Here is a 26,901-nt window from a genome sequence, read left to right on the forward strand (position 1 = left end):
TTATAGTTTTTTTATTTATGGGATTTATTAAAAAAATATTTTCTGTTGTAATACTTAAAATTTTAGTAATTTAGTTGCATGCCTTTGTTTTTTTTTATATGGTTTTTTAACTTTTGCAACAGTTTTGTAAAATGCATTGTTCAAGTTAAAAGATGCAAGTATAAAAGCATTTTAAGTTGAGAAAGGTTCTAACACATTGCTTAAAGCCTTTTATTTATAATGCATTATAAAGACATTCATAACGTGCATTCTAATGCATTATACCCTTACATAAATAATTGAAAATGCATTATAATAGTTGGAGGTTTGTTGTGCATTGTTCTTTCTAAAAGTTGTTACTGTGTTTAACTGTGGTTACAATTATTCATGAGATCACATGATGCATTATAAGCTGCGTTTTTAGGCATGCATTAAAACTACTTTTATAATGGTTTATATATAAAGGCTTTAGGTTTAGTTTTTAAACCCTGTGTTTATGTTTTTAATCATGTTGTGTGTGAACGGCCCTTTAGAAGGCAGCAGAACGTTTTTTTTGTGATGCTCAAAATGTTGACTAAGAAGGAAGCTTACTAGGTTTGGGAACAGAGTTCATGGTTTTAAAAAATCAAGTAGATTACATACTGTAGAGTACTTTTTCTCCTTATTAAAATATAATCATGTGTGACCCTGGATTACAAAACCATTGATGTATGGTTTGTTAGGACAATATTTGGCTGAGATAAAACTATTTGAAAATCTGGAATCTAAGGGTGCAAAAAAATCTAAATATTGAGAAAATCGTCTTTAAAGTTGTCCAAATGAAGTTCTTAGCAATGCATATCACTAATCAAAAATTACATTTTGATATATTCACAGTAGAAAATTTACAAAATATCTGCATGGAACATGATCTTAATATCCTAATGGTTTTTGGCATAAAAGAAAAATCAATAATTTTGACCCATACAATGTATTTTTGACTACTGAAATATACCCATGTTACTTAACACTGCACTGCAAAAAAACTTTTCTTCGATTTTTTGTCTTGTTTCCAGCCAAAACATCTAAAAATTCTTAAATCAAGAAGGATTTCCTAGACAAGTAAAAATTGTCTTGTTTTCAGAAAAAAAGTCAAAATTAAGTGAGTTTTTGCTTGAAATAAGCAAAATAATCTGCCAATGGGGTGAGCAAAATAATGTAGTTTTCTGCTTAAAATAAGATTGTTTTGTTTACCTCATTGGCAGATTATTTTGCTTGTTTATGCAAAAACGCCTACATTTTGACTTTGATTTTTTAAATAATTTTTACTCGTCTAGAAAATCCTTCTTGATTTTTTGGATGGAAACAAGACAAAAAATCTAAGTAAAAACATTTTTTGCAGTGTGGTCCTATGGTCCAGGGCCACATTTATAAGTTTGAAATAGACATTTTAACCCGCATTCAGTCCATCCAAACAAACACTCTGAAGAAACCTGTTAGATGAAGGAGAATATGGTCCTGCACAGTAAAACTGTCTGGAAGAAGTCTGAAGAACTCAAAGCATGTGCTGCTGGAGATTGTCTTGTAGTGCATCTCACCGTCGACTAGGGTTAACATCGGCATCTTCAGCGCCAGGCGTCTGCTCCGTGTTTCTCCTTCACCAGCATCATCTGATCGATAACTTTGCCGTTCTGCAGACGGTCAGAGACAGCTGGAGTTAGACATCAGACGTCTCTCACATGAACTCTGAGTGAAACGTGAGTTACCTGGTCATCAGACACCTGCTCCAGGTACAGGTGTGTGGTGTTGATCAGACGCATGCGCGTGTAGCCGTAATCTGTGCTTCTGAACGCGCTCCAGTCGCGGGGTTTAGGGATGAAGCCGTCGTGTTTCTCTCGACAGCCCTGAATAAAACCAAATCACAAATCTGCTAAAACACCACCACATGGCATGCCGTATCCCACAATGCAATGCACTGCACTCAATCTGACCGTCTGTTTCCAGTGATGAACGAGCTGGAAGTCATTTATTCATGTAAAACTGAATTTAAAAAGCAAACATGCAACATGATGAGGTTATGTGACAACAAACTGCACTGCAAAAAATGCTTTTCTTACTTAGATTTTGTCTTGTTTCCAGACAAAATATCTAAAAATAATTAAATCAAGAAGGATTTTCTAGACAAGTAAAAATTATTTTCTTGTTTTCAGAAACAACAAGTCAAAATAAAGTGAGTTTTCGCTTAGAACAAAAAAAATAATCTGCCATTGGTGTAAGCAAAAAAAAATCTTATTTCAAACAGAAAACAAGATTATTTTTCTTACCCCATTGCTTGTTTCCAGCAAAAACAAACTTAATTTTGACTTGTTTTTTTTCTGCAAGCAATAAAATAATTTTTAGTTGTCTAGAAAATCCTTTGTGATTAAGAATTTTTTGATGTTTTGGTTGGAAAAATCTAAGTAAGAAAAGCATTTTTTGCAGTGTGAATACTAAATGTTTATTGTTGGACAAAAGAAGCTGGTGGATGATTTTTATTGCAATGCATTCTGGTATAAAGGAAGTTATTTAGAGGCCATTGCATTGCATTTCACAACTTTTGCATTATTTTTCTGCATAAATGCATGCTAGACAGTGTTATTTTAATATCACTGAAATACTATTATAATTTTACTGATAGTTAGAATTAATTTTTTCATTTTAATTTTAGTTTTACCAATTTTGTGGTCATTGTTTGTCTGTATGGTTCTAATTTAACAGGGTTCTCAGAATGTTCTGGCAAGGCTTTCTGGCAAGGAATGTTCTGAACAAATGTTCTTCCAGGAACATTCATAGAATGTTTGTCCAAACTTATCTGGTTTTTAATAATGCTCTTAAACTGTTATACAATGTTCCTGGAACTTTTCTGAATCATCTTTTGCAAATGTTACAACTAGTTTTTGAACATTCTGAAAGCATTTAAAAGTAACATTCCCATAATGTTGCAAGATAATAAAAAGTAACGTTCACATCCAAGAAAAAACTTTTGAATGTTTAAAAATAAAGTTACATTTTTAAACCTAACTGGAATGTTAGCAAAATGTTCTAAAACATGTCTTTGACGTTTTGTCTGATTTGTAAAAAATATTGAAATCAAAGTTTGTTGTGATTCTCCTCATACACTGCAAAATATGCTTTTCTTACTTAGATGTTTTGTCTTTTTCCAGTCAAAATATCTAAAAATTCCTAAAGCAAGAAGGATTTTCTCGATGAGTAAAAATTATTTTCTTGTTTTCAGAAAAAAACAAGTCAGAATTAAGTGTGTTTTTGCTTGAAACCAGCTAAATAATCTGCCAATGGGGTAAGAAAACTAATATTGTTTTCCGTTTGAAAAAAAGATTTTTTTTCTTACCCCATTGGCAGATTATTTAGCTTGTTCTAAGCAAAAACTCACTTAATATTGACTTGTTTTTACTCATCTTGCCTAGGAAATCCTTCTTGATTTAATAATTTTTAGATATTAGTAAGATAAGTAAGAGAAGCATTTTTTGCAGTGTTGGTTTGTGGATTAAACATTTAAAATTACTATTTTAAAATCTCTATGGAAAAAACAATGGGTGTACAGTAATGCACTCTGTATGTGCTGCTCAACATACTATTTTAATAAATAGCACACAGTGTAGTATAGCAGTGTAGTATACAGTAATCTAGTACTCCTTTAGGAACAGTGCCATTCTAAACCCTCATGAGACTAATGTTATTGGTGTTACTGGCGATACTCACGGCTGAACCTGTGATGATGTGAACAGGTGCTTTAGGATTCACATACGGCTCTTCAGAGCTTCCGTTAAACACCTGCAAGACACAAACACACATCACATCTGATAGAGTAAGTTCTCAATGCTAGAGCTGATGCCAGAGCGCTTTCAGATCAGTTCAGTGCTTTACCTTGTAACCGTAGACAGGCCAGAGTCTCTCATATGTGTGTTCATGAGCCCAGAGCTCCAGATCCACTCCTGAAACACACACACATACAGCATCTGCTGATCCATTCTGAGCCAGTTTAGGCTTAGAATCAGTCATTACACTGCAAAAAATGCTTTTCTAGCTTAGATTTTTTTGTCTTGTTTCCAGCCAAAATATCTAAAAATTCATAAATCAAGAAGGATTTTTTTCTTGTTTTCAGAAAAAAAAAAAATCAAAATGAAGTGAGTTTTTGCTTAGAACAAGCAAAATAATCTGCCAATGGGGTAAGAAAAAAAATCTTATTTCAAACGCAAAACAAGATTATTTTTCTTACCCCATTGGCAGATTATTTTGCTTGTTTCAAGCAAAAATGCACTTAATTTTGACTTGTTTTTTTCTGAAAACAAGACAATAATTTTTACTCATCTAGAAAATCCTTCTTGACTTGAGAATCTTTAGATATTTTGGCTGGAAACAAGACAAAAAATCTAAGCTAGAAAAGCATTTTTTGCAGTGTAAAGATTCATTGTACAGATTGAGAAACACCGTCCTGTCATTATTTATATATACCACCATACATCCAGCTGATTAATCACAGTATGTTAAGATCATTGTTACAAGTTTTTCAAATGTTATGTTGAAATATGCAAATGAAGCATTCATCTAATTAAATATGCACTGATTTGCATACATTTCCAAAAAAGAAATCTAAACGTTGCATTAAGCCAGATTTAAAATACTAGTTTGATGTTATTGAAATATATATATTTTTTTTATTTATCAAAAAAGTTTTTGCTTAAAAATCTGCAAATAGGGTAAGAAAAAGAATCTAGATTTTCCTTTGAATTAATAACACTGCAAAAAATGCTTTTCTTACTTAGATTTTTTGTCTTGTTTCCAAAATTCTTAAATCAAGAAGGATTTTCTAGACGAGTAAAAACAGTCTTGTTAAAAAAAAAGCAAGTCAAAATGAAGTGAGTTTTTGCTTGAAACAAGCTAAATAATCTGCCAATGGGGTAAGAAAAAAAAATCTTATTTCAAACGGAAAACGTTTAATTCTGACTTGTTTTTTTCTGAAAACAAGACAATAATTTTTACTCATCTAGAAAATCCGTCTTGATTTAAGAATCTTTAGATATTTTGGCTGGAAACAAGACAAAACATCTAAGCTAGAAAAGCACTTTTTGCAGTGTGACCTGGACTTTTTTCTTGTTTTTAGCTAAATCTAACAGAATATTGACAATCATTTCAGTAAACAAAACTTAATGTTATGTCATTGTGCATCTCTAGTAAATGTATCTTGATTTAAGAAAACTTAGATATTTGTACTGGAAAACAAGATGACATACAGTCATTGCAACAAAAAGAAAAAAAAATCATGTTTTTAGGAGTAAAATGTATAAATCAGTGTGAATGAAATATGAACAAACCTTTAGAATATAGAAAGGAATAAAACTGTTACATTTGGTGTGAGTAAGAGAAGAAACTCCTTCAAAACATGGATTAGAATTGAAATCAACAGATGCAAATAGAGAAAGTGCAATAAAATAAACACTTAAATGAATGTTTTCTTTCCACTAGTCTGAAAGAAGACATGATATGACAGCAAAAGAGACCAGTGCTGAATCCTCTCACAGGAAAAAAAAAGCTTTCTTACTTAGATTTTTTGTCTTGTTTCCAGCCAAAATATCTACAAATTCTTAAATCAAGGAGGGTTTTTTAAAAAAGCAAAAATTATTTTCTTGTCTTCACAAAAAAACAAGTCAAAATTAAGTGAGTTTTTGCTTAGAACAATCAAAATAATCTGCCAAAATTTATTCTAAACAGAAAACAAGATTATTTTTCTTACCTCATTGGCAGATTATTTAGCTAGTTTCAAGCAAAAACGCACTACATTTTAACTTAATTTTGAATAATTTTTACTTGTCTAGAAAATCCTTTTTGATTTAAGAATTTTTAGATATTTTGCCTGGAAATAGGACAAAAAAATGTAAGTAAGAAAAGCATTTTTTGCAGTGCTTACCGTACTGATAGAATAAATCCTCCAGTCCAGGAGCAACAGGTTTTGTGTCATTGCGTCCAAGTCGAACCTAAAACAGGATAATCAATCAAACAGCAGACACAACCAAAGACAACCAAGCTGATCTCATCTTTAGATGTCACTAAAACAAAATGACTGAACTGATGAACTGACAGACATTCAGAGGCAAAGCATCAGATTTCAGATCACATACGTAGCTCTGGAAGTGTGTGCAGTCGTCTCCGTCATCATCGGAGCAGTACATGGGTCTGTGTCCCATCGTGATGATCCACGGCCGCTGCGCTCGGTTCTCAGGACGGTTCGCTTCCTTTATCAATGACAGAAAGAAGCACAAAAACACACAATACTGCATCAAGATTTAAAGAATATTCCCTTGATTTAGTACACTTCCAAAACTAAAATTTACAGATAATTTTCTCACCCCTTGTCATCCAAGATGTTAATGTCTTTCTTTTCTTCAGTCGAAAAGAAATTATGTTTCTTGAGGAAAACATTGCAGGATTTCTTGCCATATAGTGGACTTCTTTGGGAAGTTTGAACTTCCAAAATGCAGTTTAAATGCAGCTTCAAAGAGCTCTAAACAATCCCAGCCGAGGAATAAGGGTCTTATCTAGTGACATTTCCTAAAAAAATTGACAATTTATACACTTTTTAACCTCAGACTCTCATCTTGTCTAGCTCTGCGTCAAATCTGTGTACTCCGGTTCAAGACAGTTAGGGTATGTCTAAAAACTCCCGTCTCTTTTTCTCCTCCAACTTCAAAATCATCCTACATCGCTGAAGAAGTACCGACCCAGTGTTTACAAAGTGAACGTGCAAAGAAGATCAAACGGCCTTTACCTAAAAAGGTAAAATGTAGGATGATTATGAAGGTGGAGGAGAAAATGAGATGGGAGTTTTTTCCTCAAAAAACATAATTTCTTCACGACTGAAGAAAGAAAGACATGAACATCTTGGATGACAAGGGGGTCTTGGACATCCTGGATGCAGATGAGTGTTTGTTCATCAGATTTGTAGAAATGTGTCACTCCATCACTGTCTCACCACTAGATCCTCTAGAGTGAATGGGTGCCGTCAGAATGAGAGTCTAAACAGCTGATAAAAACACCACAATAATCCACAAAACCACTCCAGTACATCAGTTAACATCTGGAGAAGACAAAAGCTCAAACAAATCCATCATTAAGACATTTTTAACTCACATCCAAGTCTATAATCCATATTAACACTTCCTCCAGTGAAAAAGTGGTCTGGTCTGAATCAGGAGAGAAATCTGCTCAGATCAAGCACCGTTTGTGGCTGGATTTAGATGTGGCTTTTTCACTGGAGGAAGCGTTATTATGGATTTCAGACTCAATGTATTTGAGTTAAAAAGGTCTTAATGATGGATTTGTTTGAGCTTTTGTCTTCTCTAGATGTTAACTGATGTACTGGAGTGGTTTTGTGGATTATTGTGATGTTTTTATCAGCCGTTTAGACTCTCATTCTGACGGCACCCATTCACTGCAGTGGATCCAGTGGTGAGACAGTGATGGAATGACACATTTATACAAATCTGATGAAGAAACAAACTCATCTACAGCTACAGTAAAGTGTATTTGTGAGCATCACAGCAGCATGTGTAGTGTTTCTGTACCTGTAGATCCGCCTGAAGCCACTCATACTGTCTGAAGAGCAGATCCAGGCCGTATTCCAGATAGAAATAGACTTCAGTGGAAAAGGAGATGATATGAGCTGGCCCGACGTTCCAGCTACACGCACAGTTATAAACATGCTTCAGTCTTCAAAAACTGATTGTGCAAACACTGAATGTTTCTTCAGACTGGAAAAAACAATCATCCAACAAAGCGGAGCTGGAATCGTCATCCTCTGTGTTTAAAGCAGAGCCTCAGTAGTTTTTCCAGCGTTCTCCCTTGAGCCCAGATATATCGCCCTCTCAATTATGACGTTCCAGCTCAGAGATGATTCTGAGTTTTCCCAGGGAAGCATAACAAACGTACTGAACTGACTATAATCTGCACCTCACGACCTTTCGCAAATCGTTTATCCAGACATTATAATTGAGCTCATGTGAGGAAACACAGAATAAAAGAGGGAGAGTCTTTCTAGCTTCTTTCATTATAGTCTAATTGGAAATTTCTGGGAAAAACGTCATGGCATTTAAAGATATAATAGATATAAAGTACAAATATAGCTGCTAGCAGCAATTACCAGGGTTCGAGGAAATAAGGGCTTTATGGCTTCTATGCTGTTAGGACGTAGGCCAATTGGCTGACACCAGAACACATGATGCATGAGTTTAAATAGATTTGTGAAGTTTAGAGTTTTCTTATAGGATGCACAGGTTTTGGATGACCATATTATTAAACGACCATGTTATAACTCTCCAAATGCAAATGTTCAACTTTTTTTTTTTTAAATAATTATTGATATAGAGAGTCCAGAGAATTGTACTGCAGTGGTTTTATTGATTTTCAGTTAAAAACCTAGGACTAGGTCACAAAAGTAGTTTTTTTTTTTGTTTTTTTTTACATAATATCACATATTTAAAGATAAGTTGGATTGACATTAGTGTTCCAAGAGGTAAAGTTGTTCAGAATGAGAGGATCTATCGTATGATATGAAGATCTAGTGAATATATAGTTGAATTTTTTTTAGCAATTTAAGGCCATTTACCATATAAATCTTGTGTTTTTGTAAGCCTTTTTAACTGTTATAGTGCCACCCATGTTCCGATCTCCATGAAACTTTGCATGCTTATTAAGAATCATCTGACACATGTTTTCACCAATTTTTGTAAAGTTTTGAGTTTTTGTTTAAGTTTTATGGGCTTTTGGGTACATGTGGCCATGCCCCTTTTCTAAATGACCCCATCAAAGCTAACCAAAGGACAAAATTCAATTTTTTTTTGATAGTTATTGATCTAGAGAGTCTGAAGAACTGCGCTGCAGTGGTTTGATCGAGATTAAGTGAAAAACCTAAGGCTAGTTCGCAAAAGTAGGTTTTTAACATAACTGTGAATATTTACTCAACGATTTGATTGACAGTAATAGTTCTTGAGGATATGCATATTGTGTGGATGTGTGAAACACCATGTGATTACAGAGGCAAAAAATCTCATTAGCACCAACTAGTGGCTGATTTCTTTTTCAATTCTTACAGACTTTTAGGGCCATGAATTGAACATGCCCACTGAGTTTCGCTGCGATCGGCCTCCATTAATCTTGACTAATAGGTGCTCAAAATTTATTGGCCGATGTTTTTTTAGATACGCAAATGTCCTCATAGACCCTTGTGGCACGTTGGCCAGAGACACCGCATACCAATTTTTAAGTCGACTGGACTAACGGTTGTGTAGTTATAGTTATTTTTATGTTTTTTCCCTCTCATAGTGCCACCAAGTGCTAAAGCTCTGAATTTTTTTTAGTTTGACCAAAGACTGAGCTCATACACATATGTACCAAGTTTGGTCAAGATATCTGATTCCATTCATAAGTTGCAGCCATTTTAGTGGCCCCGCGTCTTTCGAAGGTTTTGGCGTCCTTTTCGACCACGAGTCGAAAGTTCAACTTTTTTTTTTGATAATTATTCATATTCACTATCCAGGGAACATTTGTGCACTGGTTAGGTTCTGATCCGGCGTAAAACCTAGAACTAGTTCGCAAAAGTAGGTTTTGAATTTACTTTAAAATGGTGGGAAAACCAGATCTTGTAGAGCAAATCTGATCTTCTTTCTTTTAATTGCCTTGACCCAAGGATTACAAAAATCCATTTTTGGGTCTATGGCAAACAGTCTAGGGGTTATGAGCAGTTTTACACGTTCGATCGCTGTAGAGCCACCTATAGGCCGATTGGGGCAGGTCTTTGTGCCTGAGTACCATCTGACAAAGTTTCAGTTCTCTAGGCCTTACGGTTTGGTCTGCATGACCAGTTTTACCAGAAGAACAACAATAAAAATCCTAACAATTACAATAGGGTTTCAGCACTATGTGCTCAAACCCCTAATAAAATAAGCACTTGTTTTCTTTCCATTAGGATGAAGAAAAGGAGTTTTTGATTACAGTAGTCTGCATTGTGAGATATAAACAGCAAGATATGGCCTTGCTTTGAGTGTGAGCGTTCGTACCTGTACCACAGATTCTCCGTGTGTCCCGGCATACTGAAACGACTCCTGTAGTGGGAGAAATTACTGGAAAAACAAACACAGACAGAAAATCACAGACTGAAAGCCACAGCAGCCATTACTGAATTACACACTGAACATATTTAGGCCTTCAAACGAAACAGAAACACACTAAATGCTCTAGTGTTTCACAGATTAATTTAGCTCATAAAAGTGAGATACGGGGGGGGGTTTCACTGTCGTTGACCCCTAGAGTATGGGGTCAAAGGTCAAGAGGATGCGGGGGGTCAGGATCATTTTTTTTGCATTTCCGTCATTCTGGTATGGATGTGCTGAGATCTCACAGGGGTCATAAAGTCAAGGCTAGGAAAACAACAGGCCAGACGTTACAGAATAAAATATTTCAACACAAATACGAATTACAGCCCTGACCTCAAAAACCAGCCCCATGCATAATCAATCATGTTTAACATTAGAGTTATTGAGTCCATCCAGAGGTTTGTGACTCCCTCCAGTGGTCAACAGGCAAATTACTAACAACCAAACTACTTAAAACACATGAACACAGGGGAAAAGTCAGCAGGCTGTCTTCTAAATCACTTACTAAGATGGATGTGAATCTGAAAAAATGCAGTGCAAAAAGTATTTTCGTCTCACCTTAACATTCTTAAATCAAGATATATGTGACCCTGGACCACAAAACCAGTCATAAGGGTCAATTTATTTTTAAATTGAGATGTATACAACACCTATCTAAAAGATAAATAATTGCTTAATAAGCTTTCCATTGATGTATGGTTTGTTAGGATAGGAGAATATTTGGCTGATATACAACCATTAAAAAAAAACTTTAAAGTTGTCCAAATGAAGTTCTTAGCAATGCATATTACTAATCAAAAATTAAGTTTTGTTATATTAATGGTAGGAAATGTACAAAATATCTTCATGGAACATGATCTTAATATCCTAATGATTTTTGGCATGAAAGAAAATTCAATAATTTTGACCCATACAATGTATTTTTGGCTATTGCTACAAATATACCTGTGCTACTTGAGACTGGTTTTGTGCTCAGGGTCACAAAAGTTGTTTAATATCATTTTAAAATAGGCATTCTATTTGATAATTTAACAAATATAAATGAGTGTTGGCAGATATCGGTTTTAATTTTAAGCTTAAACTCATTTCATTTTGATCAATTTCTCTTTTTATCTTCTCTCATTTTGCAACTGCAGTAAATGTGTCTTGATTTAAGTTTAGACATTTGTACTGGAAAACAGACAAAAATACTGAGCAACAAAATCATTTTGCTTCGTTTAGTGATGTCTAGTTCGATTTTGATTCAGAAAATCTTACAAAACATGCATGTGCAAATGTGGAATCAATAACTCATCGTGACAACGGTGTTTACTCAAATAGACGCCTGTGGGGTTAAAATTATCTCATCTCATCCTGATGTTCATCTGGTGATGGTTTATCTAGAAACATCTGACTGACGACACTAAACTTCTCTCTGAACGTCACATCATCACCATCATGTCAGGCATTGGGCTCTCGCTCAACAGGGTCAAACGTCCATGTGGCTTTGATTTAATGTCCCAGAATCAAATAAACCTTTGACTGGACGTTCTCTTCTGTCTGCAGCGAGAGCCGAGGAACATTTGCTGCATCGGTCCATCTGACACCACAGACACAAAAACACTCACTGCTTCTTATTAAACACTCTCGTAACACTCTGTCAGTGTGCTTTTGGGTCAATCTCAGGGAAACATGCTTGAGTAACCTCAAAATCAAAAGAAGTGATATTTTTATTAAAGGAAATTAATCTATTTTAGGGCCATTAATATTTTAGATTGAAATATTTAACCCTCATAATGAATTTAGCCCGGAAGAGATACAGAAATATTTCTGAAAAATACATATTTTACATTTTGTACAATTATATTTGATGATATCATCAATATTGAACATCATTTTGACCGGGGCATGTATGGCATACCGTTAGGGTCAAAAATACTTTTTTTGTAAAATTATTGATGAAGTTATATTAGTGTCGAAAAACTGTTTTGTATAACATTTTCTCCATATCTTAGACACTTTTGGAATGAATTTTGTTGAAAAAAAAACTAATTTTTTTAATCTGAAAGTAAAAATGAATTTATTTTGTTTGAAAACTTTTCAGAGTAATATTAATGTTGTTTTGATGTTGTTTTGTTAGAAATATATTTGTATTTTTTATCAATTTAGACTGTTTTGAGCAGTTAGGAGTTATAAATTCAAAAGAATTTAATTAAATTCTATTTATTCTAACGAGGGTTAATACTGATAATTCTCAGAATAATTTTCTCATAAATTTCATTCAATAATAACGTCAAATAAACTTTTTCACCAATGTTGAAAAAAAAAAAAAATAAATAAATATATATATATACACACACACATTTTTTTTGTTTTTTTTTGGGGGGGGGGCGGTTGTTTTTTTTTGTTTTGTTTTTTGTTTTGTTTTTTTTACATTTTATACAATTATTTTTTGATATTGTCATCATGTATGGCATACCATTAGGGTCATAAATACTTTTTGTAAAATTATCTATGAATTTAAATTGGTGTCATAAAACTTTTGTAAAACATATTTCACATTTTCTCCATATCTTAGACACTTTTGCACATTTTGATAGAAATATATTTGTATTTTTTATACATTTAGACTGTTTTTAAGCAGTTAGGAGTTATACATTCAAAGGAATTTAATTAAATTCCATTCATAAATTTCATATAATGATAACTTTTTCACCAATATTGAAAAAAAAAAAGTATAAATATATATATATATATATATATATATATATTTTGCATGATAGTTTTTTTCTGGAGTGGTTCATGTATTTTAAAACTTAAAGAACTTAATACATTTTTAATTAATAATAAAGAGGTAAATGAAGTAAAAACATGGTAACATTCAAAACTTTTTTTCACATAAACTTATTTTTGAGAAGTTGCTAAATAGATACAATATGGTTTTATTTGAAAAAAGTTATTAAATAACAATTCTTCATGTCCAAACAGACCCGGAAAATAGTCAACAGATTCCGAACGCATTATGAGGGTTAAACACAACTGGAGGGTAAAATTGCATGTGTCACAATAATATCCCAAAGTAATCAAAATCCTAAAAAACACTGGTTTTGCAGTAGATTTGAGGCACGAGCGCATGTGTCTCGCCGGCCGTTTCTCCGTGTTCTTTGGCTCTGCCGATGTTGTTTAGATGTCGACGGCTCTTGAGCGAATCCAGACATGCGATTAAAATGACTCACGTCAAGAAAAGTTTCCCAAAAATGTTCTGAATCTCCGCTGTGGAACAGATTATTTTGTCCCAGACGGCAAAAGCGATTTCATATTGGAAAACTCTGATTTCTGAACTCTCTAACCTGGTTAAAATCTCCTGATGACAGACCTACTCGAAGACCTTAATGTTGAGATCAGGTTTAGGTTGAGATCAGGTGAAACACACTTACTAGGCCCACTCGTGGTTTCCAGGACAGGTCATATACGGCGTGTATGCAGCGATGGACTGGATCTGACGCATGAACTCATCACCGATTCGCCCATTATCCTGATTAAACACACACATACATTAATCTTCATTTTTGTTAAAATTTTATTTTTGTATTTTTATATGTTCTGTTTCTTTTTTTGTGTCTATATAGTTTTTAATTTGTTTTTATTGCAGTTTTAGTTTTAGGTAACTAAATGAAAGTGAGGAATTTTGTCTTGGCAACTAGCTAAAATAAAATAAGTAATAATAATATTAAAAATATTACAAAAACAAAGAACAAAATTACTAAAACTTTAATTAAATTTAAAATGTAAACAGAAAACAGAAAAAAATATATAATTATAATTAAAAACTATAAAAGTATTACATAAAAAACTAAATAGAATAATAAACTATTTAATATTTTTATTTATGCTTGTGGCATAAAATAAAACTAAAATAAAAATTAATAAATAAATAATGAAAACACACACACACACACACACACACACACACACACACACACACACACACACACACACAATTTAGTTTTAATTTATGTTAAAGTTATAGCAATTTTGTTGAGTATTTTGTCATTTTTTATGCTCCATTTCTTTTAATATGTCTATATTTTAAATTATTTTTATTGCAATTTTAGTTTTAGTTATTTTAATACATTAAGTTAAACTAAATGAACATGAAGAATTTTGACTGGGCAACTAGCTGAAATAAAATAAGTGATGTAATAAAATAATAATGACAAAAACAAGCAACAAAATTACTAAAACATTAATTAAAACTATATATAAAATAACAAAAATTGAACTGAATTGAATTGATTGAATTTATTATATAGTTTATTACAGTTAATTACAACTAAAACCATAAAAACATTTTTTGTTACTTGAAATAAAACAAAAGTTAACTAAAATAGAATAATAAACTATTCAAATGTATTTCTTTAGGCTTGTTGGCAGAAAAAAAAATCTCATTGTCATTTTTCATTTAGTTTAACTAAAACTAAAACAGAAATAAAAATTAATAAAAACTTGTTGAAATAAAATGTAAAAATAAAACTATAAATAAAATAATAAAAACTATAATAGTATTTTTTTTATTCTATCTATTTATTACAGGTAATTAAAACTAAAACCATAAGAAACATTTTTGTTACTTGAAATAAATGTTCACATTTATTTTATTTAGACTTGTTGCCAAAAAAATCTCATTTTCATTTAGTTTAACTAAAACTAAAAAGGCAAATAAAAATTAATAAAAACTATAAAGACATTAATAAAGACATTAAAAAAATATTAAATGACAAAAATCAAAAACAAAAGGAATAAAACTTTAATTAAAATATAAAAATATAAATTGGTTCTATTAAAAACTCTCAATGACACTACAAGAACAGGCGCATAAAGGCCCTCAGAATGGAGACTGTGATTAGAAACAGCTGTTCTGCGTTCAGTAGCTCAGCTCATAATCACTTCATGATGTCATGTTCCAAACACAATGTGATAGAACTGGCCTCATTATTGCTCACAATATTAGTCTTATGCTTGGATTAGAAGTGAACAGTGAAACCTGACAAGAGGAAGGCTAAGTATTGAACTGATTCAGTCAATACTTTGTTTAAATGCATATGAGCTGTTTTGGAGAAAAGCATCTGTAAACTAGATAAAAAAGTTCGTCGAGACAAACTTTAAGTTGGCTTGAGAAAGCCGGACCAGAAAGTTTAAGAAGTTTGGAAAATTTTTACGTTTTAATTAAGTTTGAAGGTTTTCAGTCTGAAATAGTTTGAAGTTTAAAGTAGTTTTAAAAGCTTAAAGTTTGATGGATAGATAGCAAGTTTCTAACATGTTTCTAGCATGACTAGCATGTTAGCATGAATAGTAAGTTACTAGCATGTTGTTAGCATAATTAGCAAGTTACTAGCATGTTGCTAGCATGATTAGCATGTCACTAACATGTTGCTAGCATGATTAACAAGTTACTTACATATTGTTAGCATCATTAGTAAGTTACTAGCATGTTGTTAGCATGATTAGCAAGTTACTAGCATGTTGTGAGCATGATTAACAAGTTACTAGCATGTTGTTAGCATGATTAGCAAGTTACTAGCATGTTGCTAGCATGATTGGCATGTCACTAGCATGTTTTTAGCATCATTAGTAAGTTACTAGCATGTTGTAATATTTACATTTACATTTACATTTATTCATTTAGCCGACGCTTTTATCCAAAGCGACTTACAATTGGGAATACAACAAGTGATTCATCCTAAGGAGGCAGATCAACATAGGAAGTGTTCAAAAATACCATATATCAGGCGTTGTTAGAAGAGTGCAGGCTAGAAGGAGAAGATCAAGAAAGAGAGGAAAAACAGGCTAGAAGGGAGGATTTTTTTTTTTTTTTTGAGTCAGATAGTGTCGAAAAAGATGGGTTTTCAGCAGTCGTTTGAAAGCTGTTAAGGAGTCTGCATTCCGGATAGGGGTGGGAAGATCATTCCACCAGGCAGGGACATTGAACGAGAATGTTCTGGACAGTGATTTAATACCTCTCTGTGGTGGTACAATGAGGCGTCTTTCACTAGACTAGAGGATCTCACAATATGATTCACATGATGATGAACATGTTACTTGCATGTTGCTAACATGATTTTATCACGATTAGCATGTTTCTAGCATATTGCTAGCATGATTTTATTAAGATTAACATGTTGCTACCATGATTAGCATGTCACTAGCATGTTTGCTAACATGATTAACAAGTTAGTAGCTTGTTGTTAGCACGTTTCTAGCATGATTAGCATGTTACTAGCATGCTGCATGTTACTAACAAATTGTTAACATCATTTGCAAGTCACTAGCATGTTGTAACATGATTCTAGCATGATTAACAAGTTACTAGCATGTTGCTAGCATGATTTGATCACGGTAAGCATGTTATTAGCATGTTGCTCACATGTTTTTAACATCATTTGCAAGTTACTAACATGTTGCTAGCATCAGTTTATCATGATCAACATGTTGCCAGCATGTTACCATGTTACCATAATTAGCATGTTTATAGCATGTTGCTAACATTAATTCATCACAATTAGCATGTTACTAGCATGTTGTTAGCATGATTAGCACATTACTAGCATGTTGCTAGGATGATTTTATCATGATCAGCATGTTGCTAGCATGTTGTTACCATAATTAGCATTTTACTAGCATGTTGCTAGCATGATTTTATCACATTTAACATGTTACTAGCATGTTGATAGCATGATTAGTCAGTTACTAGCATGTTGCTAGTACAATTAGCATGTTACTGTCATGTTGGTAGCATGATTCTAACAAAATTAGCATGTTACTAACATGTTGCTAACATGATTGTATCACGATTAGCATGTTACTACCATGTTGCTAGCATGTTGTTACCATAATTAGCATGTTACTAGCATGTTGCTAGCATGATTTTATCGCATTTAACATGTTACTACCATGTTGATAGCATGATTAGTCAGTTACTAGCATGTTGATAGCACAATTAACATGTTACCAGCATGTTGGTAGCATGACTAACATAATTAGCATGATACTAGCATGTTAGCATGTTACTAGCATGTTCGCATAATTCCAGCATGATTAGCAATTTATTAGCATGTTACTAGCATGTTAGCATGTTACTAGCATGTTAACATAATTCTAGCATGATTAACAATTTATTAGCATGTTACTAGCATGTTGATGGCATGATTAGTCAGTTACTAACATGTTGCTAGCTAATTTTTTAATTAACATGTTACTAGCATGCTGGTAGCATGATTCTAACATAATTAGTATGTAACTAGCATGTTGCTAGCACGATTTTATCGCGATTATCATGTTACTAGCATGTTGCTAACATAATTAGCATGTTACAAGCATGTTAACATAATTCTAGCATGATTAGCAACTTATTAGCATGTTGCTAGCATGTTCGCATAATTCTAGCATGATTAGCAATTTATTAGCATGTTACTAGCATGTTAGCATAACTAACATGATTAGCAACTTATTAGCATGTTGCTAGCATTTCGCATAATTCTAGCATGATTAGCAATTTATTAGCATGTTACTAGAATGTTAGCATAATTCTAGCACGATTAGCAATTTATTAGCATGTTACTAGCATGTTAGCATAATTCTAGCATGATTAGCAATTTATTAGCATGTTACTAGCATGTTAGCATTAATTCTAGCATGATTAGCAATTTACTAGCATGTTAGCATTAATTCTAGCATGATTAGTTACTAGCATGTTAGCATAATTCTAGCATGATTAGCAATTTATTAGAATGTTACTAGCATGTTAGCATAATTAAAGCATGATTAGCAATTTATTAGCATGTTACTAGCATGTTAGCATAATTCTAGCACGATTAGCAATTTATTAGCATGTTACTAGCATGTTAGCATAATTCTAGCACGATTAGCAATTTATTAGCATGTTACTAGCATGTTAGCATAATTCTAGCACGATTAGCAATTTATTAGCATGTTACTAGCATGTTAGCATTAATTCTAGCATGATTAGTTACTAGCATGTTAGCATAATTCTAGCATGATTAGCAATTTCTTAGAATGTTACTAGCATGTTAGCATAATTCTAGCATGATTAGCAATTTATTAGCATGTTACCAGCATGTTTCTAAAATGCAAGTCTATGGGATTTTTCCCAGTTTTATTGGTTATTTTTAGGAAAACCGTGAGTCGGATCAGTTAGAAAAGATATATCACACCCGGTGAGATCAGTCTGAAGATCTGGGCTGAGTTTGGAGGAGTAGATTATTTTAATCTCAGAAGAAGAAGAATATTAGCTTTAAATAGCATTTCAGTAAGTTTCCTTTCTCAAGCCAACCTAATGAATGTAGATGACAGCAGTCTATCATCTGAAAGCTCAGTCGTGATCGTGATCAGTTGATGTTTTCCAGATATTTACATAATCATAACTAAACTCGGAGCAGTGGTTTTGGGAATGTTGTGGTCGGTTGTTGGGTTTTGTTGCACTGATGAGTTTTCAGACACTGTTTCCACTGAGGTCTGAACAGCTGTTTCTGTGGTTTTTGTCTCTGATTATGATATTACGGGCAACATTACACATTACCGTCAAAATGATGTGGATCATCATTTACATATTTTGATCATGACTGTTTGAATGTTCTGTACTTTTGTGCTAAATATAGACGCCTTAAAGACACAGCAGCAAAAACTGTTCACTCAAAAACAATCAGAAAATCGAACAATAAAATGAATTCAAAATGTTAACAAAAACTATAATAGTATCTGAATGATACTAAAGTACTGTGATGTGACACTACATCTCTTACCTCATGCATGTCATACGCAAAATCCCCTGTGAAAACAATCACATGCTGTAAAGAACATTCACCACATGCACAAGCAAAACTGAGACACTAAACTAGAACTAAAACTGGGATGACAAACTAATCTGCTCCTACTCAGTTAATAGAATAGTTCACCAAAAAATTTAACTAAAGCATTCCATCACTGTCTCACCAATAGATCCTGAGCAGTGAATGGGTGCCGTCAGAACGAGAGTCCAAACAGCTGATAAAAACATCACAATAATCCACAAAACCACTCCAGTCCATCAGTTAACATCTGGAGAAGACAAAAGCTGAAACGCTTCCTCCTAGGGATGCACTGAAATGAAATTCTTGGCCGAAGCCGAACAAAATTAAACACTGGGCCGAATGCCGAAGGCAGATTACTGAACACAGTTTTTCGTGTTTTTCCCCCATGCCAATTTTTTCTCACCATTGCATGAATTAAATTTATAGCCAATATTTGATTTTTACAGTTTTGTCTTGCTTTTCAAAAAAATAAATCAATTACAAAACAACAATTTAAAAATATTCAAATTAATAAGTTAGTAAAATAATATTCTTTGGACATTTTTAAGACCGCCGTCTTGAATCAGGCATGTGTTTATAATGGACAAATAAATGCAGCCTTGCTGAGCAAAGGACAATGTTAGAATAAATGTATTAATAGAGCTGTTTAGAGCTATTTTTGTCTGTCTTTTGTACTGTCTCAACAGTAAAACGACAATACTAATGTTTATGAATGTTGACTTTTATTTTGTGGTAAACCCGCAAGAAGAGCTCAGTCCTAGTTTTTGCTGGCAGCAGCAGATTTGTGAATGATTGTCATCTTTGGTCTTTGAACCCTGGCTAAGGAGCTGCTGTCAGAATAAACACAATTGGTGTCTGGTGTATTAGACAACAGAACGTTCTGGAGTTGATTGACTAATGGATGATTTCAGTCATCATACAGTAACCTTTCTCTTCTCATGAAGACATGCGATGCGCTTCTAAACAGTCTCTCGCTGTCGCTGCTTGGAATGATTTTTGCCTCTTTCTCGGACAGTTTAAAATGTTTCCACACTGACCACATGTTTGATCATTAGTGCACGCCTCTGTTTGATCACGTCACCTCATTGTTTGCTATCATTTATTCTGCCTTTTCGCTTTCAGTGCATCCCTTCTTCCTCCAGTGAAAAAGTGTGGTCTGAATCAGGAGGGAAATCTGCTCAGATCAAGCACCGTTTACAAGCCAAAACAGCTCAAAACAAATATGTGGCTGGATTTTGATGTGAATTATTCACTGGAGGAAGCGTTATTATAGATTACAGACTCAATGTATTTGAGTTAAACATGTCTTAATGGATTTGTTTCAGCTTTTGTCTTCTCCAGATGTTAACTGATGGACTGGAGTGGTTTCGTGGATTATTGTGATGTTTTTTTCAGCCGTTTGGACTCTCATTCTGACGGCACCCATTCACTGCAGAAGATCTGTTGGTGATCAGTGTTGGGGAAAGTAACTTTTAAAAGTAATGCATTACAATATTGAGTTACTCCCTAAAAAAGTAACTAATTACATTACTTAGTTACTTTTTATGGAAAGTAATGCGTTACGTTCGTTTTTAAATCTGGGCAGGGCTTGTTTGTTTTTAATATAAAAAGTTGTATTTTAGTCAAATGTAAAAGCCTTTTCACACCAAAAGCCTCAGGCGTAGAGAAAAGTGAATTGACGTCTGTACAGTAGACCGCAGAAGAAAACATTTAAACTCTTCAGCAATAAAAAAAGAAAACAAATGATTATCTTGAGTAATTTTAGCTTATTAGTATGGATGAATTGGATCATCGAAGGTCGGCAGCAAACACATCGGTTTATAAAATGGGATTAAATACATAAAGGATATTTGTATTATTTAAAATATTTAATTATTGCAGGTTTGCATTACATTTCAGTGTTTTTATTCATTTTGAAGAACACTGTATCTGTTTGTTTAGTGAGTGAGATGAATTAATGCATGTTCACATTTATTCTAGAACTAAAGGAACATCTTACTCACGATTTCTCTCAACATGGGGACAGGAGAGCTTTTAATCAATAAATGGGGGAAAAGTAACTCAGATATTTTCTTGTCAATTAAAAAGTAATGCTTTAGTTTACTAGTTACTAAAAAGTCATATTATTACGTAACTTGTGTTACTTGTAATGCGTTTCCCCCAACACTGATGTGAGACAGTGATGAAATGATATGTTTCTAATCATCTACATCTCTAATAATCATCAGCAAACGTATAGTTCATTTTTGGTGAACTATTTCTTTAATCAAGACCGTGCGTGTGTTTCGAGTCTCACCGATGTGCAGAATGACGTCGTACATCCCTATCTGTGTCTCTTTCTGCAGTCGACTCAGAGACTGAGGGTTTTCGTTACCCATGTCACCAAACAGAGCGAATCTGGGGCTGAAGCTCACGCTTTCATTCAGAGACGTGAAGTAGAAGATGTCGCTCCATCCGGCGTCACTGCCGCAGTGATACACTGAAACACACACACACGTATGTATTAATATCCCCATCATCTATGTCACACACACTGAATGATGCACGTATGAAGGTTACCGTATGAAGCCGCTGGTATCAGATCGGTCAGCGTGACGCGGTGAACATACATTGTTCTGTTCTCCGGTCCTCCATCGACAAACACGCTTGAGTTTCCCTTCGCCGTGTGACTGAAGAGTTTTCCGCCCCACAGACCGTACTCAACAATACTCTCGGTTTTATTAGCGGTGGACCATGTGACTAACATCGAGTTCTTCACACCTGAGGAAGGACGCTCAGTTATTCACATTATAATCACCTGCTCACTCTTTACTGTCACTGTGCAAAGTGCAAAAACAATGAGATATAATTTTCATGACATCCCTCGGCTAAAACTGCCATCACTGCGATGATGAAAAAATATTATATATTATTTACTGTGAGGTCTTCAAACATCAGCTGTCAAAATCATAACTGTTCGCAACATTAAAATGCCTTTAAAAAAAATATTTTTTTGCTTACCCCATTGGAAGATTATTTTGCTTGATGTTTTTCAGCATAATGTTGTTTGAAAATGTCAGTGTATTTATTATTTTATTTATTTTAGTTGAAATTTGTCAGCAGAATTTTTGAAAATATCATCCAGACCAATCAAAGTTCACATTTAACTTTTTAAACATTAAGAAATTATATGATTTCAAACAGAAAACAAGATTATTTTTCTTAACCCCTTGGCAGATTATTTTGCTTGTTTAAAAAAATAAAAATAAAAATAAATATTTTGACTTGTTTTTTCTGAAAAAAAAAAAAAGAAAATAATTTTTACTTGTCTAGAAAATCCTTCTTGATTTAAGAATTTTTAGATATTTTGGCTGGAAACAAGACAAAACAAATAAGTAAGAAAAGCATTTTTTGCAGTGTTAAAATATAATTCCTTAAAGAGTTAAGTGTGAACTTTGATAGGATGACATTTTTCAAAAATTCTGCTGACAAATATCAACTAAAGTAAATAAAATAATAAATACACTGACATTTTCAAACAACATTATGCTAATAAAACATCAACTAATATCAAATAAAATAACTAAATATCATGCAAGTCTTCATACATCTGTCAAAATCATAACTGTTCTCAAAATATGTATTTAAAATATAATTTCTTAATTTTTTATAGGTTAAATGTGCATTTTGATTGATATTTAAAAATTCTGCGGAACAATTAACACAAATAAATAAAATAATAAATATACTGACATTTTTAGACAACATGATGGTGAAGAAAATCTACTAATATCAAATAAAATATTAAACTTAATGGTATTTCAACCTTCCTTCATCTGGTCTGGATGATATTTTCAAAAATTCTGCTGACAAATATCAAATAATAAATAAAAAAATAAATAAATAGACATTTTCAAACAACATTATGTTGAAAAACATCAACTAATGTCAAATAAAATATTTCAACACTCTTACCTGAAATTGTGATTACTATAATGAGGACAATTCATTATGTATTTAAACTGTGAAGTCTTCATACATCTGTCAAAATTATAACTGTTCTCAAAATATGTCTTTAAAATATAATTTCTTAATTTTTAAGGGGTGAAATTTTTAATGATTTTCATAAATTCTGCTGACAAATATAAACTAAAATAAATAAAATAATAAATATATTGCCATTTTCAAACAACATTATGCTGAAAAACATCAACTAATATCAAATTAAATATTAAATATCATGGTATTTCAACCTTCCTTCATCTGAAATAGTCATTATTGTAATGAGATAAATGATTATATATTATTTAAATTGTCAAGTCTTTAAACTATCATAATTGTTCACACTATACATCTAATTTTATGCATTCTAAATTTAATTTCTTATTTGTTGAGGTGTGTGACCTGTGCATTTGGCATTTTCAAACTAACTTCTGCTGAAAAACCTCAACTAATTTTAAATAAAATGCTAAATGACAAACAGCTGAGCGTTCCGCTGTTATATAACAGAATATTACACTCACGAGAGCCAAAAAATGACCGTCTATCACTGGTATTAGGACTATAAATCTAAGAAATCATACAATAACAGCAGAGTTTTTCCATGCAAAAACCCATCTGTCTTCGTTTTGCACCATATTGTTCTTATAAAACAGTCAGATTATCAGATGTATTCATGTAATGCACAAACTCCTTTGAGACCCTGAACAACAAAACCAGTCATAAGGGTAATTTTTTTAAAAACTGAGACTTAGGATAGGACAATATTTTGCTGAGATACAACTATCTGAAAATCTGCAATCTGAGGGTGCAAAAAATTAAAGATATTGAGAAAATCGCCTTAAAAGTTGTCCAAATGAAGTTCTTAGCAATGCATATTACTAATCAAAAATTAAGTTTTGATATATTTACGGTAGAAAATGTACAAAATATATTCATTGAACAAGATCTATCTACTTTTGTCATATAAGAAATATAATTTTGACCCATGCAATGCATTTTTGGCTATTTCTATAAATATACCCGTGCAACTTAAGACTGGTTTTGTTCATCCATGGTCATATTTGAGTGCATTAGTTTAAATCAGACAGCTGTCAGTCATGAAAGGTGAAATCTTACCTGGATATGAGATGTGCACCTGCTCAGGTTGAGTTCCGATGGGCGGCACACAGCAAACAGCAGCGATCAAAGCACACAAACACAGCAGACACAGCTCCATCTTCATCATAATCATCTCTTCATCTGATCACAACAAAACAGAAGAGAGTCACATGAGCATCACAAACTGTGTAATAGTTTATCACAAGATCTAAAGCTAAAGTGCTGACAGAAGCAGTTCAAGTTCATGCATGTGTCTTGAACTGCTTCGGGTGTCTATCAAACTTATGCACAATGGCAGAATAATTAAGTGAATTATTAATTGCTCAGAAACACTTTTTTACCTGCTTTATATCAGCTGCAGTGAGTCATGTTTTCATGGAGGACTGTATTAATCCACCTGTAATTAAACAGAGTTTTAGTGTTAGTTACAATAATAATACAGTTCTCAGATCTGTAAGATTGTTAATGCTTTTTAAAGGAGACTTTTCTGCTCATCAAAGCTGTGTTTATTTGATTAAAAATACAGAAAAAAAATGTAATATTAGTGAAATGTTAATGCAGTTTAAAATAGTGGTTTCTTAATTTAATATACTTTAAAATATAATTTATTTCTATGATGAAAAGCTGAATTTTCTGCATCATTACTGCAGTCTTCGGTGTCACATGATCCTTCAGAAATCATTCTAATATACTCATTTATTATCAGTGTTGGAAATAGTTGTGCTGCTTAATATTTTTTTGGAACCTGTGACTTTTTTCAGGATTCTTTGATATATAAAATGTTAAAAAGAACAGCATTTATTTTAAATAGAATGGTACCAAGTTAAATAGTTGTAACAATTAACACCTTGTTCTAAGTTTGAGGTCGGTAATTTTTTTCTTTATTTTTTTTTAATAAAAGGTGATAGTAAAGACTTATATTTTTAGAAAAGATTTATATTTTGAATCTTAACTTTTTTCATCAAAGAATCCTGAAAAAGTATCACAGGTTCAGCAAGACAACTGTTTCTAACATTGATAATAAAAGTAATAAATCAGTATATTAGAATGATTTCTGAAGGATCATGTGACACTGAAGACTGTTGTAACGATGCTGAAAATTCAGTTTTGCATCACAGAAATAAATTCTATTTTAAAGTATATTAAAATAAAAAATAAAATATTTTGAATTGCAATAATATTCTATAATTGTCTGTATTTTTGATCAAATAAATGCAGTCTTGATGAGCAGAAGAGACTACTTTAAAAAAACATTACAAGTCTTATTGATCCCAAACTTTTGGGATATCACAGATGAAGCCAAAACACTAAAACAACCCAAATAAATCTCTAAACAACCACTAAATACCTTATGAACTCAATATTATATGTGACACTGGACCACAGAAACAGTCTTAAGTAGCACAGGTATATTTGTAGCTACAAAAGCCAAAAATACATTGTATGGGTCAAGATTATCGATTTTTCTTTTATGCCAAAAATCATTAGGATATTAAGATCATGTTTCATGAAGATATTTTGTTAATTTCCTACCGTAAATATATCAAAACTTAATTTTTGATTAGTAATATGCATTGATAAGAACTTCATTTGGACAACTTTAAAGGTGTTTTTCTCAATATTTAGATTTTTTTGCACCCTCAGATTGCAGATTTTCAAATAGTTGTATCTCAGCCAGATTTTGTCCTATTCTAACAAACCATGCATCAGTAGAAATCTTATGTATTCAACTTTAAAATTATGCAAAAATCTCAAATGACTAGTTTTGTGGTCCAGGGTCAGATATATATGACATTTCAAACCTGCCACACCTGAATTTGTCATTACTGTAATGAGGAAAGCCTTTTATATATTATTTAAATTATTAGACCTTTGTATATCACCTGTCAAAAATCATATTTGTTCTTAAAAACGTCTCATTTAATGCATTCAAAAATAGAATTGCTTAATTTTAGTTTAGTTCGCGTTAGTAATGACCCTAATACACTTATCATTAGAAATAACAAACACATCAGAAGCCAAACACCCACATAAACACTAAAACAACCCAAATAAACTAAAATCTACCTGTAAACAACCGCTAACACCATATGAATAAACCCTAAATAAACAAGTCAGCTAAATAAATACGTTTAAGCACTAGACAAACATGTCAAACATACGACAGATTAGAGTTAAACTAACAAAACCTAAACAAACAAGCAGCTGATTTTTTACAAACCTGTCGTTTACAAAACTGTAAATTGTTAAGTGTTTCTTCCTCAAACTGTTTCAGTTGGTCACATGACCTGTTTCTCCGTCAGCTGAGGTGCTGATCACGTGACGTACGTGTACGTGCGCGCTCTCGTCATTGTTTTGATTTTGTCCTGCAGTGCAGAAGCTCAGCGCTGCCTTGTTTTTCTGTTTGTACTTTTGTAATAATTATAATAATTGTTTAAAAATATTTATTATTTATATTGTTTTTTTTTTTTTTTCGCGTTTTTATTTGTAACTGCCTGAACATTTTTTTAAGCGTTCGTCAACGGAGTTTTTTTTTTCTTGCGCTGTAATGGATGTGGATGGAAAATGATGATGATTGACAGCTGTCTGTCAGATAAATCAGTGATGTTGACTGTGTTCACCAGTGTAACTGTGACTCCTGCTGGTGTTTCAGCGCATTGCAGCCTGTGTTTGATTCCTGATGTCCTGCTGTGAGGATGAGGATGAGGATGAGGAAGATCACAGATACACGGTTCAGATCTCAGAGGCAAAACACTTACAACAGGTGAAGAATAACTGTACTGACAATGCAATTAAACTACAACTGATGACAA

At 32.8% G+C, this 26,901-nt stretch overlaps 1 protein-coding gene across 1 annotated transcript; it reads right to left on the reverse strand.

The window, feature by feature from the left end:
- Nucleotides 1–1,583: 1,583 nt before the first annotated feature.
- LOC141296015 (acid phosphatase type 7-like) lies at nucleotides 1,584–26,379 on the reverse strand. Its single transcript, XM_073827299.1, has 15 exons — nucleotides 26,310–26,379; nucleotides 24,430–24,485; nucleotides 24,107–24,229; nucleotides 21,569–21,769; nucleotides 21,306–21,488; nucleotides 18,962–18,987; nucleotides 13,580–13,677; nucleotides 10,068–10,130; nucleotides 7,578–7,692; nucleotides 6,135–6,248; nucleotides 5,924–5,990; nucleotides 3,883–3,950; nucleotides 3,718–3,789; nucleotides 1,725–1,862; nucleotides 1,584–1,649 (listed from the first exon to the last, which is right to left on the reverse strand). The coding sequence occupies exons 3-15, from the start codon at nucleotides 24,219–24,221 to the stop codon at nucleotides 1,584–1,586; spliced, it is 1,326 nt and encodes a 441-aa protein (XP_073683400.1). The 5' UTR covers nucleotides 24,222–24,229; nucleotides 24,430–24,485; nucleotides 26,310–26,379.
- Nucleotides 26,380–26,901: the final 522 nt, after the last annotated feature.

This window comes from Garra rufa, chromosome 21 (genome assembly GCF_049309525.1).
Source record: "Garra rufa chromosome 21, GarRuf1.0, whole genome shotgun sequence".
NCBI classification, from domain to species: Eukaryota; Metazoa; Chordata; class Actinopteri; order Cypriniformes; family Cyprinidae; genus Garra; species Garra rufa.